This window comes from Trichosurus vulpecula, chromosome 8 (genome assembly GCF_011100635.1).
Source record: "Trichosurus vulpecula isolate mTriVul1 chromosome 8, mTriVul1.pri, whole genome shotgun sequence".
Classification (NCBI taxonomy): domain Eukaryota; kingdom Metazoa; phylum Chordata; class Mammalia; order Diprotodontia; family Phalangeridae; genus Trichosurus; species Trichosurus vulpecula.
In genome coordinates, this window is record NC_050580.1 from 204515825 (window position 1) to 204530769 (window position 14945).

Here is a 14945-nt window from a genome sequence, read left to right on the forward strand (position 1 = left end):
CCACATCTGCCAAGAAAACCCCAAATGGGGTCAAAACTGAACAAGACAATACTTTAAACTGATAAGATTTGAGGTTTCTCCAGAAAGTGGGTGATGGGTGGGATTACAAAGGTGGAGGTAAAGCTTGACCTTTAGGCAAGTTTCTCTGTGATGTGGCTGGTAAGTTAAGTTGACAAGGAAAAGGAGTCACAAAAGGGAATATTAAATGTAGCTTAAGTCTTAGCAAAATAGAATTAAAATCGGTACTTAATTTCATACTCTATTAGAGGTCTTGGGATGTATAGATGGGCTTTATGTATTGGCATAGAATGGGTTCATTGGGATGAGAGCTCCTGTAAATGCTGGAGTGGAGTAAGTGTTGGGGAAAGGAACAGAGAGGTTTGGAGGCAGGGGTCAGATACTAAGGCACCCAGGTGCTGACAGGGAGGGAAAAGGGATGCTGGGGCATTCCTCTCTCACAATGAAATTCCTTCTTCTTTGACTCACAGGTGGGGCAAGGCTGGGAAAGAATCCATTTGCCCACTGTCACCTACAGGTGAATGCATATGATAGACCAGGCCTGATCCAGGCTGGTCTGGTACTTCAGGTACGAGACTCAAGGACGGCGAGATACTCATGGAATAATTGACAATCCATTGCAGGGGAAAGACACTCAGAACAGAAAAAGGATATGTGGTGAGGATACATCCTTCATTCAGATCGGCACAGCTTCCCTGCCTTTGGTGGTCCACTTGTCCAGCCTGAGGAAGTGGCCGAAGGTCCTCATGCCCTGCCTTTTCTGTATATCATGGTCATCTAGCACCAAACACGCTTGGATATCCCAGCTCCTGGGATCAGTTACCACACTTGGATCACTTCCACAGACAGGTAAAGATAAGGCTGTTGTTATGACCAACACATCAGTTTTGGTATCAGCATCTTATTTGTTTATTTTTAAGACCTGATAAATTTCTTAAGGCACAGAGAGAACATGTCTAGGAAATTTATAGGCAGCTTATATAGGCCTAGGAGGTCTTGGCCAATTCTATGGGTTTATGGAGTTTATTTTCCATGTAAGGAAAGTACTCTCTCACTCTTCTTCCACAAAATTATTCTCTTATTCTTGGGGAAACTGTTTACTTAAAATGCAACATTGAGAGCTTCAAAATTATTATTACTTTCAACTTTATCTTAAAGGTGAGAAAAAAATCCTATTCCAATTATTCTAAAAATAATCTCTCTAGGTGGTATCATCTCAATACACTCTTACCATATACCATCTGAATTTCTAAATGGCGAGTTACAATTGGGGGGATGTGCTATCTGATCACTTCCTAAATGTTTGTGGAAGAAGGCTTGGAGTTGTTTCCAAGCATCAATTTGGGCCATGGAGTGGGCCCTAACTTCTCCTCCCCAGATCACATTTGTGCCCACCAAAGCGTGAAAGGAAACTGGGCACATAGGGAAATATGGGGGCTCAATATAGTGTCCTGTTGCAGGGTAACAGATAATCTCCGGTTTGTTCTTCCCATGGGCTTCTAACAATTTGGCAGCTTCAATGGCATAGAATTCACTTTTCCAGTTGTGGTCATCCAGACCAACAAGAAACATGAAGCAACTCTCAGCCTTCTCAATTGGAATTAAGCTTTTTCTGTTGGGTTCCTCCAAAGGATTGTTGAGAACATCAACAATGTCTGCAAACCCATCTTCAGTCATCTTGATACGTTTTAGGTCAGTCTTCAATGGGGGAATGGTCACACCCTTATAGTGTAGCACAGACACTACATTTGCCACAGAGCCATTGATGGTGACAGTGGCTGTGATGTCCTTCAAATGGGAGGCCATGGAGATGCACAGATCACCCCCTTTGGAAAATCCAAGGATCCCAACTCCTGGACCCTTTACCTGGGAAAGTAAGAGAGTCATAGAGGGAATGAGAATAATGTTGACTAACAAAAGGGGCAGCTAGGTGGTACAGTTGATAGAGGACCAGCCTTGGAGTCAGGAGGACCTGAGCTCAAATCTGGCCTCAGACACTTGACACTTACCAGTTGTGTGTCCACAGCAAGTCATTTAACTCTGAATGCCTCAAAAGAAATAGCACAAAAAACTTACTTTTGTTCTAAGACATGTGTTTGGATCTTACTGAGTTTTGCAGTAACCACTGCTCATATCAACATGACTTGTAAAGCGATATGGCATATTCATTATAACCCTATACTAGATATATCATGTATTCATTTTTCAGATAGGAAACTGAAGACCAAACACTTCCCCATGATCACAGTGACTTAAAATTCAAGAAAGTTAGGTAATACGACACATAGATCACTGGACCTTCTACAGTCAGGAAGATCTGAGTTCAAATCCTGCCTCAGCCATTCACCAGCCATGTGATCCTGAACAAGTCACTTAAACCTCTGTTTGCCTCGGTTTTCTTAATTGTAAATTGGGGATAATAAGAGCAACCCTCAAAGGGTTGTTGTGAGGATCAAATTAGATATTTACAAGGCACTTAGCATGGTACCTAGTACAGAGTAGGCACTAAATAAATCCTTCCTTCCTTCCTTCTGCTCCAAGGCAACTCACATACCTATGGTAGAGAGCTGATTATCTATTTTAATTGAGGCCTTTGGAAGAAAACTCTCCCCTCACCTCTTTTCCAACCTATTCATGACTCTACTAAGGGGAAGCACAGGCTGAGGGATGATATAATCTGGAGCAGGTAGACATTCTGCATACCTCAAGTCACTGCTCAGTGGTATTCTTCCTTGGATCCTGGATCTGAAGAGATATCTACTCTAACTCACTCATTTCACAACTAAGGAAACTACAGCCCAGGGAGGTGACAAAGCTGTGTCTTCCAAAGGTCACACAGATGATCATTACCAGAGATCATTTGCATCTGTCTCAGCTTTCGCATTCCAAACAGCAGAGGGATTGGCCAGTGCTAAAATACTCTTTGGAAGTAGGGAAAATTTTCAAAGGAAAATAGGCACCTAGGTGGCAAAGTTGATAGAGGGCTGGGCCTGGAGTCTGGGAGACTCCTCTTACTGACTTCCAATCTGGCTTCAAATACTTACCAGCTGTGTAACCCTGGCCAAATCACTTAATCCTGTTTGCCTCAGTTTCCTCATCTGTAAAATGAACTGGAGAAGGAAATAGCAAGCCACTCCACTTCCCAATAAACACTTATAACAGGAAGTTTCATTCTTGGTATAATGTCTTAAAATAAAGAGCAACAAGGAAAAGCATCTATCCCACAGAATCAAAGAAACTAAAAGAAGAGAGAAGTCATAAAATGAGAAAACAACCTGAGAGTGGTTTTTCAGGTACTGGACAGCCTCTTCAAAGTATTCCAGATGAAGTTCCTTCATGTCTTTGGGGAGGTCCTCATAGGCATAGTATGCCAGGGCCAGCACTGCAAAGCCATGTCCAGCCAACAGGCTGGCTCTATATTCAAACAGGCCACCTCCAGCTCCAAAGATGTCGATGATCCCAGGGAAGGGCCCTGAACCTATAACAAAGTCAAAGTCATAAACCTTTCCCTTTAAAGTTTTCCCTCTGAATTCTAAGGATAGTCAAGTTGTTTGCTCTTGGGTAACATTTTCTGAGACACCATAAGACCCCTTGTTCGCTACTGCATGTTCACTGGAAAAAATATGCCTGCTCACAACTGCACAGTGTAATTGAAAAAAAACCTCAATTAACTGGAAAATAAATAGCTAACACTTATATGGTGCTTACTATGTGCCAGGCAATGTTCTAAACATCTGATCCTCACAACAATCCTGTGAGGTAGGAGCTATTATTATCATCTTTGTTTTACAGCTGAGGAAACTGAGGTATCAGAGGTTAAGTGACTTGCCCAGGATTATATAACTAGTGCCTTGTTTCAACTGAAATTTAACAAAAGGGTCAATTGAGGTAGATCTCTGAGCAAGATAGTATTTACTAGCAGAGGTGTGTTACCTGTCAATAAATGAGTCAATGGCTAGTCCTGCATTAATGCCACAGACCTCGAACTAAAGGATTGTTTACCTTATAGAGGTTTGGGGGAGTTGTTCCTCCTTCATTCTCAAAGAGGATCAATGACATTGGGAGGGTGATATTTTCACTTGATTGTAAATTGGATTTAAGTGAGGCAGAGCAAAGCAAAGTCATCAGCCTCATTCTCTCCTCCAGAGTCACAGAAGTCCCGTGGCAAGGCAAAAGTCAAGAGGACTGGCAATGGCCTGGAATGCAGGGGCAATGGCTGAGGTTGGAAGGAAGGGCACTCTCCTGGGGTAAAAGCAGCCCTCTGCCAAGGCTGCATGCCCTGGGGGCACAGCCCTATTTGCCCAACCCCAGTTGCAGCTCTGCCACCAAGAGGTTTTGAAGTATAGAACAAAGAACAGAACAAGGTATGTGACACAGAATTAAGGACATCATGACTGGTTACAGAGCTGAGATATATGGAACAATATGATTGGTTTGAAATTTGGTAATGAGGACTAGCAATAACCCCCCTGCTTCTCTCATGAGTCTAATAAGTACTCTTTGAGTCTAAGTGTGTGATAGTGGCCCAGACTTTTGGACTGCAAATTAGACGTCCTTGAAGGATAGCTTGGTGGAATAAAGATATATACATATATATACACGCCTGAGGTTTAGAGGGGAGAGATGTGTACTACCAGCATCTGATGCTGCCCCAAGTAGCATAACCTTCAATAAATGACTAAGAGTAAGAGACGATCACGAATGTTTGCTTTACAGAACTGAGATTTGGAAGGCTCTAGTGGTGGATTCCTGGACTTGAACCTGGGATTTCAGACCCCCGGTTATAGATCACAAATCAGAAGATTTAGAACTGGAAAAGACCGTAGATGGATTTCTAAGCCAATCCCTTAGTGCTTCCCTCCCAAACCCCTGAGAAATGTCCATCCATCCCTCTGACATCTCAAGATTCTTTTAGAATGCCAGGGGGATCCTTGGCACGTCTGAATGCTGGAACATCCTATGATGTGGCAGATGGAAACAGGGGTGGTCGCTGATTACATGAGGGGTCAGAGAAGAAAAGCATTGGCGGGGGGCGGGGAGTAGATGGAGGGGCACTCACCGGGAGGCAGGAAGAGGGTGGCCCGCAGGTTGCCCTCTCGCACCGGGATCCTCTTCACCCCCGGCCCCAAGAAGCTCCGCTCGTGGACCACCTGTGCCAGCAGCTTGGTGGGCTGGGGGTCGTGACCCTCGTACACCTCCAGGTCCACGAGGAAAGGAGTCTGCACGTCCCGCTTCACCAGCCGCCAATAGGGCTTGTCGGGTTTCATGCTCCAGAAGAGCCCCATGGGCTCCACGCCGCTGTAGCTGCCCCCCAGAGAGGGCGCCCGCGCCAGGTCCAGCTGCCCGCCTGCGTCGGCCTCATAGCGGGCCGACGACCGGAATAACTCCCCTTTCTCATCGGGGAGGGAGGCGCGCAGGGTGACCCGCTGGGCCGGGGCCAGACCGTGCACCGCGATCGCCACGGGCTCGTCCCACAGGCTGCGGCGCCCGGGAGTCAGGTTCACAGTCACGGCCATCGAGGAGGACGCCGCCTGTTTGGAGGACACCCAGAAGCTACGACAGAAGGTCGGAGGCCCCTTGCTGCTAATCAAGCGCGGAAAAGCCTGTGGAACTCGATTGCGAGGAATGGGCGGCCACGGGAATTTCGCCAAGTCCGCCAGCCCTTTCCCAAGTAACCGCGGACTTCGCATTAAGGACATGATGGGGTAGAAGGAAGTGCTGGTTTTCTAGCCGGGGACAGCAGAACTATCGCATGAACCGGTGCCCCGCTCCCGTATCCAAATAAACCCTTCTGAGGTCGGTAATATCACGAGATCATAATCTGTAACCTCACAAGACTGTAATATCATCGAGGTCACCAGCCCGGGGCACCGGGAGGGCCCAAGGGAGTCAGTCCTACCGAGAAGATCCTAAAATTCCACACACCCCAGTCAAGTGAGGAGAAGTAAATAGCCTCCCGTGAAATACCGGCCCTCGTTCCTTAGCTCCGCCCCTACTCACCTGTCGCCTGATTTCTTTGTTTGGTTTGTCCCAGAGAGTCGAGCTTCTTTTTTTCCCCCATGATACAACACATTGCAAAGCTTGAAACGAAGTATAGGTACTAGAAATTTTCTCCTGTGTTTTGAATTCTAATTTTTAAAAGATCCAAGGTTCTGGTATATTAATGTAATGGAATACGCTTGGGCTATAGCAAATGATGAACAGGCAAATTTCAGAAAAACTCAATGAGTTCAGCCTTCTGGGCAGAGGATCGGAGGGGAGGGAGCTTACATGATGTTTCTGATTTAAGCCCAGTAATTAATTGCACAAGTTGTATATAAAGTAACTTTAAATCCTAGTCACATATTCCCAATGTCCATTTAAAGGAACACCTTTTTTTTAATTTAAATTTATTTTTTTAACATATTTAGTTTTCAGCCTTGATTTTCACAAGAGTTTGAATTACAAATTTTCTCCCCATTTCTACCCTCCCCCCCACTCCAAGATGGCTTATATTCTGGTTGCCCTGTTCCCCAGTCAGCCCTCCCCTCTGTCACCCCACAACCCTCCCAGCCCCTTTTCCCTTCCTTTCTTGTAGGGCAAGATAAATTTCTACACCCCATTGCCTGTGTATCTTATTTTCTAGTTGCCTGCAAAAACTTTTTTTTTTGTTTTTGAACATCTGTTTTTAAAACTTTGAGCATCACCTTTTGAATCCCAGATGCCTGATTGTAGTTATCTGGTCCCTAGATAGTAAAAGAGAGTTCTGCTTCTCTGGTTCAGATCTAGAAATTCTCAGACAATTCTAACTTGATATAATTTAGTACAATCACTTAAATTTGGCTCTCCTTTTTTTGATACTTCAGAGTATTTCAGTTCATATATCATCTGCTGTTTCTATTCTTACCTAAATTTTGTACCTGGTATAAGAATCCTTTAAAATATGAAGGTCCAACCATAAATTGAACTCATCTTCCTTTTAAAATTATCAGACAGATACCTTAATAAAGGAGATATAATTTCACTTGTACTACTATCTCATACAATTTTCTTGTGCAAAAATCCAAATTTAAGATCTTATTACCAAAACACACCTATTAGCTTGAATTGCCGTGACTGATAAATTTTGGAGCCAATCATACACATCTGTATATAATTCTTAGGGGAATCAATCTGAGCCTATGGTTTTTTCTCAATTTTCTATCCCCTTTCTTTTTTATTAGACATCTATCACATTACATCCTTGTCTTATTACTTTGTCTAATCATTTCCTCCTCTTGGAGGATGTTGTCTCTATATTATTTAATCTTTATTTGGCCATGAACATAGGTTAAAATTGTAAGCTATTCATTCCTGCATCCCATTATAATACCTCAGAGGTATTCCAATATTCATCTATTACCTAATAGATTTAGCATTGTGCTTACAAAACTTCTTGATAATATAAATTTGCTATGAAAGAAAAGAGGGACAATGTCATATATCTTAACGGAAGGAAAGAACTTCCTTACCTCTGTTTGATTCCAGGCATGAGTCATATCTGATAGCCAATCATATAGTCACTAGGTGTTGAAAGCAGGGCTTAGAAGTAATAGGTGGGGATTTTCCTTTTCAGAAAGGAAATAGCAGAATTGGGAAATAGAGTCAGGAAGATCCTACCTAGGCCATGTCCAAGATCATCTTCAAAACTTTTTCCCAGGCACGGACATCCACCTTTAAAGTTCTCAGCTTGTAATACCTGCCATTCTACTACTGGCTTCATGTGACCTATCCCTGTAATCAGAGCTTAAAACAATATTAAATTGTAGTCCCATAAAATCTTAAATAGCAAATAAATATCCTTCAGATAGGACTGTCCCAAATTTCATTGAGCCAATAATTATGAAATCAAGCTACATATCTTTTCCATCTTCTAAATACTTTCTCACACTCTTTCTCAACTTACTTAAACCATCTGAAACTAGTATTCCCTCAGGACAGGAGAGGCTTAGCTAATTCCCATTTGTCCCCAGATTTTCTTATCTGCCTTTCATATTTCCAATCAAACCTTTATTTACCTTTCCAAATCTGTCAAACCCATTATTCAGTCTTCCTTTACCTTTCAACCATAAGACAAAATAGCTCATAAATTAGTGATTTTTACTGACATAACTGTCTATACTGGAATCCCATTCCAGCTTAAACAAAGCAAAGAGGTTAATGACCAACCTCACAGGTTGATGGATTTATGTCCCCTGTTTACTCATTCTGCAGGAAAGGGACACTTCAGGAATTAAGTCTTATATACATTGATAAGCTCTAACTCTTGCTTAAATTCACAAAAACATTTTTCAAAACATTTCTAGAATTATTTCCCTTCCTTAAAAACAGTTTAAAATTTATCCTGATGATAAAAGGAATACTCACTAAACTTTCCTGAAGAAAATTATTTAGAAGGTGTTAATAATGATAGACATCTCCTTCTTTCTCCTTAAAGCAAATTAACCCTTAAATGCTGGAATTCATTAACTAAGTTGGTGCCAAATGTCCTCATTCTCAAATATTGCACAGAATTCTTAGATATTACAAAGTTCCTTATTCAAAAAGGTGTTGTAATGGGGAGGACACTTAGTTTCTATAAATTACATACCCAATTAAATTAGCCTTATCACAATAACAAAGTTTACCAGGATTTTAAAAACTTTTTCCATAGGAATTCCTCTACACAGAAAGCTTTACACAAGATTGATAAGAATTCATAGTTGATGGTTCCAAAAGTCCTTGTTTCAGTTAACAACCTTAATTTCTGTATTAGGCACAGTTCTTAATCTAATAACATGTAGATTGTAAGAGGAATTGTTTTTCTAGCAGCATAGGTAATTCAATGTTAACCAAGTTGCATAATACAACAAATTTAGAAATATAAGTACACCACAAGCAATTATCATGTATTTCAAACTTGAAACAAGCTAATTAATTAACAATCAGGGGACTATAACTTAGTTGGATGAGCAAGTCAAATCTGAATTCATTATCACTAGTGGTAACATTTTAATTTCAAAGGCCCAATACTCTTAGCACTGTAAAAGAAAAGATCACTGTTTATAAAACCACATTTTAACAGTTCACAATGTATCCTGAATTGACAGAGATTACAAGAGGACCCAACAAGGCCTTTGCATAAATACTTGATTTATAGCAAAAACAATTTCAATTGAACTTTCAGACAAAACTTGGAAGTTATAATTTCCTAGGTTACAGCAATTGTCCAACTCCTTAAGCTAATACAACTCTAACAAAATTTATACTATAGAAATGTAATGATGCCATAAACATTATTATGTATGTAAAATTTGAAACAACCAATTTATCAATTTAGGTGAACACATTTCTAAATCTCCTTGCACAGAGAATCTTTCATCTCATCATTTGAAACTATAACTTCAAATCACCACATATATTCTAATAATAGAAAAGTTTTCACATGGAAAGTCTGTTCTCATGGTTAAATACCAGTATTATTAATTATTTATTTGTTATAACCACATATAACAGTTCCAAATTTTATCACATCCCTTTAAAAACCCAATTCGCATATATCAAAATCAGATGAAAATTGCTATAATATCATTTCTTACCACACAATGGTAATTCTCTTAGATTTCACAATCTAAGAGAATTTTAGAGATACAATGCAATTTTAGGAATACAGAAACAATAATTTTCATATGACATCAATTGCATTTCCAGATTATCACATATAGAAAATTTTCAACTTATTACTTTTGGTATTCAAAAATCCACTTCAAAATTAACAATTACATTAAATCAGAGAGAGATAATAATAATGTTGTGTCTAAAATATAAACAACCATCATTATTATTTTCCCTTTACAAATCAGGAAACAGGTCAAACAGATTAAAATACAGTTTTGCAATTGGAACAGAGAAGTGTGACATTACCTAGAGCAGAGGCTTTTCTCAGTGATGACAATTCTTGGAGGCAGAGTTTGCTTAACCAAAGTCCAAATCGATCTATCTCGCCCTTCCCCCACAGCTGCAGAAGTTACTGAGCCTAGAGTGGTTTTGCAGCTGCTGCGGACAGAGCGGACAGAATGCATAGGACCTGGGTGACATTTCCAAGCTTTGCCAAAAGGGATGGGCTACAAAGGTACCCAGGGGGCACAGGACTGTCAGGATACTGTCAGTCTGTGAATTTCTGTCCTTCTCCTCCTTTTGCCAGGTGGGGAAGGGTGATTTAAGTTTTCCCTACAGTTCTCCTGCATTCTCTTCTCCAAAACTGATCTGGGATGAAAGGAGTTTGTTTTAGCTGCTCTAACTTTTACTGCAGCCCTGGCTTGGTCAGAGACAGGACAACAATGGTGAAAGATCTCAATGATTGTAACTCAAGTAAACTTCACCTAAGTGATCAGCATTGGGAGGGTGTTTCAGCAAGAGCGTGCTCCTGGAGTGATTTCACAGTCTCAGGAGTTCTCTCTCCCAAAATCCAACTAATCAGTTTCCAAATTTTTAATGATTACTCCCAGAATTTGCTAAAATGTTTCAGCTCTATTTTTTTCTGCAAGTCCAGTTGGCCAGATCAGAGAAAAAAAGAGTCACTGTTTTCTCAACTGCAGCCTTAGAATTCTCTGGCTGCCTGCGTTTCAGATTGTGTTGGTAAGCAAAATGGTCTCTTAGCACTTAGTTCAACAAGTGCGGTTGAAGAGTTTGGCTTTGTTTCTTTTGAGTAATTCAGTATATTTCACTGAGTCTTACTAAGTGCTAAGCCCCAGGCTCTAACCCCTATTAGGTGTTAACCCAACCTATGTGGATGTGAACCTCCCAGGGTCCTAAGGGGAGGGGCTAACTCAAGAGACGATCATAGCAGCCTAAGTTCTGGTCATTCAGATGATGTTTGATGACGTCTGAAGCCCTGTAAGAAGAGAGGACAGAGCCATTTTCGCAGGGCTCTAACTCGTGCTGTTGTGCTGGTGAGGGGACTCCGGGCAGCTGTAGCTAAGGGTCCTCCAGCTTGTAACCCAGATGCTGAGACTTTGTTAAACTCTGGTAACTATGTATTGGGATTTGAATCAGACAAAGTTTGTCTGTCGATGTCTGTATTTTGTTTGTATTTTGCTCTGAAGTTCAGGGTGCTGGATTTTCCCCTGAACTAAGTGAATGGTATTTGTATGCTGAATTAAAGTAAACTTGTGAACCCCTTCACATAGCTTTCCTTAATTAAGCAGATCAAAAGAACCTGTGCTTTTTCAGCGTGTTGGCAGCTTTCTGGGTGCTGGTTGTAGGTGGATCTTACACCCCCACAGAAGGTGCTAGCCAGATTGTGGAAACACAGATTTTAACAAAATATAGATATTTCACATTTTTCAGACACAGACACGCAGACACAGACAAATTCAGAACGCACAGAACACAGAACAGAATCTGATGTGTAAGTCGAATTGAAAGCTAAGCCAGGTCCCCTCAAAGGAAAGAAAAACCAGGTTTCCTCTTTAGGGATGAAACAGAGGCTTTCCATCTTTCTCACATGACCTGTGGTGAGAAGACAGCGTCCTGTCCTCACCCTCTGAACACAAGCCTCCTGTGTCCAGGTAAGCGTGTTAACAGAGACCAGATGGCTAGCCCCAGAACAGAAATCTTACCTCTAGAGGTCTGGAACCAGGATTCTCCGTAGGCCAAAAGGGGACAATTCAGCAGGGAGTCCCTTTATCCGAGACACCTGACTCAACCTTCGGAGCCCTAGGAAATCCCAGGCACTGGCTCCTCCGAAGTGAGAGAGAAGGTGGACCTGGGGCAGGGCATCCCTGTTGAGGTCCGGAAATCTGTGGATATCTCCGTAGCGATAACACAGAATACCGCCTCTATCTCGCTGGGGCCTCCATTAATGTTGTACCGACAGCAAGCAAGACAGGTCACAGAGTACAAGTTTTAATTGGAGAATTTATTAACCGGTGACTGTCTGGGGCACAAGCAACCCAAATTAGAACGGCCCTGAACGGAGTTCAAGGGGAGACATACTGAACATATTAATGGTTGAGTAAGCAAAAGGGTACAGAAGCCAAGGTGCAGTGGTTCATTATTTCTTGAAATTTATGGGTCATGTCACAAGGTCATGAACAGGAACAAAGACCCTAACAGGTTATCTTTGGTGGGATAATTCTATTTACTGACATTCCTTGGAACAGCCATGGGACCCCAGGGACATTTGTCAAATGTTTACTGGTAAGGTCTAAGTCCATTCTCCCTTGTGCAATCTGGGGGGGGTTTTATCAGGAGCTGAGGGGCAGAGGTCTTCTGTCAAGGGCTGGTAGTCAGAAATAACTGGTTTCTCAAGTATCACACCCTTGCTCCCCTCCCTTCTTCCTAAAATGGTAAACAGTTCGATATAGGTTATATATTACATATATATGTATATATAATCAAAAATGTGCATTTTTAAGCAACTTGCTTGGAGAGACCTCTAGGCCAACAGCTAAACAGAGAACTCGGATTGAAAGAAGCTCCAACTCTTTACTTATGAGGATTTAGAAACAAAAGATAAATAGCATGGCATGGAAATGTTCTATGTTATACTTTCAGTGAGGAAAACTTAAGGGGTTCAAGTTGGAGTTAAACAAAGCCCCTGGGGGCAGCTAGGTGGTACAGTAGCTAGAGTACCTTCCTTGGAGTTAGGAGGACCTGAGTTCAAATTTGACCTCAGATGCTTATTAGCTGTGTGACCCTAGGCAGTCACTTGAGCCCCTTTGCCTCAAAAAAAAAAAAAGAACAAAGCCCCCTGACTCTTGCCTCCCTGAGACCCAGATTCCTCATATTCCAGGGGAAGATAAGAGGGACTTCATGGTAATCCTTGGAGGCTATGACTAAATTAGAATTGACACAGTATAGAATGAGATTAGCTTGGAGAGGCTGAAGTCTCCCAATGCCAACCTTGCAGGCAAAAGGAAGAGCAAAGGATTTGTATTCAGAAAGATCCGGCTTCAAATCCAGTCCCAAACACTTAGTATCAATGTGACCCTGAGCAAGTCACTTAACCTTTATCTGCCTCAGTTTGCTCATCCATAAATGGGGATGATAATAATTGTACCTACTTCACAGGATTATTGTAAAGAATGATTCATACAATATTTGTAAAGTGGGACATAAAATATGTATATATTTGTATGTATATATGTGTATATATATCTAGTACATATATATATATATATGAGTTGTTATTAATTAACAAATTAAGATATCATCCTTCTTTTGATATATCACCAGTTCTGGTATGGGGGAAACTGAGGCAGTCAGAGGTTAAGTGACTTGCCCAGGGTCACATAGCTAATAAGCATCTGAAGTAGGATTTGAATTCAGCTCTTCCTATTCTATCTTCTATACCGTCTAGCTGCCTCTTAAGAGTAGTAAGGGAAGCATAGGCATCATTCTTTCGGTTGCTTCCCAGTGCCATCCAGGAGAGGGCATCGAAACTGTCAGTGTGGCACCATCTTACTCAAACCTCCTTTATATGGGGTCAATGCTGTACTTCTTTACCAAGTGAGTTTAGATTATTTGGAGTGTTCTCTAGGAAATAAGTGAAGAGGGGAATTGCTTTGATTCCTCTGTCCGTATTACTTCCTATGTTTAGCAGCAATTACCCTCTAAATTAGAGCTTTTGTGATTTAAAAAAAAAATGGCCACAGGCAGGTAGGCCACACACAGAACCTATGGATCCTAATAAGGTTTATTAGTTATTAATATTATTAATAATAATCAATCATTAATAAGGTTTATTGACAGATATTCTTTGCATCTAGAAGAGGTCTCAGAAGGGATGCAGACAGGATCTGACCACTATGGTCCCTCTGGGTTGAGCGTCTATCAACATCTGGGCAGTACAAAGGCATATTATCTCAGAGTAGCTTATTGGGGGGAGGGGCAGCTCCCAGATGACTCGTGGAGCTTGTGGCCCCAAAGAAGGGGTGGTAGCACCCCAGATTGGGGCATTACTACCAAAGACAGGTCAACTGCTTTTCCTCTTCATACAGAGATGTTTGGGGCCTAAATTTAGCAATATAGCTATGTATAAATGTTTGTGTTCATGAAGCAAAATCAATTCATTCCAAAGATTATTGTTTGCAGTTTTAAAAGTCCTAAATACAGCTTTATAGATATTCTATAAAGAGGTATAGGAACTACAAACCAGACATCATCTTGTTTCGTACAACATCATTGATTTAACTGGTGAGGCTAGGTGACTCATTGGATAGAGGGATGGACCTGGAGTCAGGAAGATCTGAGTACAGATCTAGCCTCAGACACTACTAGCTGTGTGCCCTGGGCAATTCACTTAACCTTTGTTAGCTTAATTAGATTACTGCACTGGAAAAGAAAATGGTGAACCACTCTAGTATCTTTACCAAGAAAACTCCATATTGACATTCTAGGTGGCGCAGTGAGTAGAGCACTGGCCCTGGAGTCAGGAGGACCTGAATTCAAATCTAGCCTCAGACACTTGACATACTTACTAGCTGTGTGACCTTCGGCAAGTCACTTAACCCTAATTGCCCTGCCTTCCCCTTTCCACAAAAAAAAAAAAAAAAAAAAAAAAGGCCAGTGTCCAAAGTCTCTCTGGGCCCTGGACAGCACCTGCTTCTCTTTCCACTTTGCCATTTACCTTTCCAGCCCCGCCCCGCACTCCACACCCCCCCACACACACACCCCCACCTGGGGTGAGGTGCTGAAGGAGCAGTTTGGATGAAGAGGTGCCTATACCTCCACAGAGAACTTGAAGGAGGTGCTGGAGAGGCAGCAAGTGGCCAAAACCAAGGAACCCACGGAACGGGAGCAGATAAAAAAATCTAAATCATGGATTTTCCAAATTAAAGGCCACTATGCCACTCCTTTTCGAAGACAGGAAGTCCAATAAAGTTGACATTCTTAAAAATGCAACTGAATGAGATATTAGAAGATAC

At 41.6% G+C, this 14945-nt stretch overlaps 2 protein-coding genes across 2 annotated transcripts in view; one reads left to right on the forward strand and one right to left on the reverse strand.

Annotated features, from left to right (window-relative positions):
• Nucleotides 1-903: 903 nt before the first annotated feature.
• LOC118830086 (acyl-coenzyme A thioesterase 1-like) lies at nucleotides 904-5922 on the reverse strand. Its single transcript, XM_036736971.1, has 3 exons — nucleotides 5078-5922; nucleotides 3294-3496; nucleotides 904-1884 (listed from the first exon to the last, which is right to left on the reverse strand). Exons 1-3 carry the CDS (start codon nucleotides 5715-5717, stop codon nucleotides 1246-1248), a joined length of 1482 nt encoding a protein of 493 aa, XP_036592866.1. The 5' UTR covers nucleotides 5718-5922; the 3' UTR covers nucleotides 904-1245.
• Nucleotides 5923-10067: 4145 nt separating this feature from the next.
• The window catches only part of HEATR4 (HEAT repeat containing 4), a 110424-nt gene continuing 105546 nt past the window's right edge, over nucleotides 10068-14945 (forward strand). The window contains exon 1 of the mRNA XM_036734503.1: nucleotides 10068-10147. The gene's annotated coding sequence lies outside the window, so the exon portion shown is untranslated. The remainder of the gene's footprint in view (nucleotides 10148-14945) is intronic.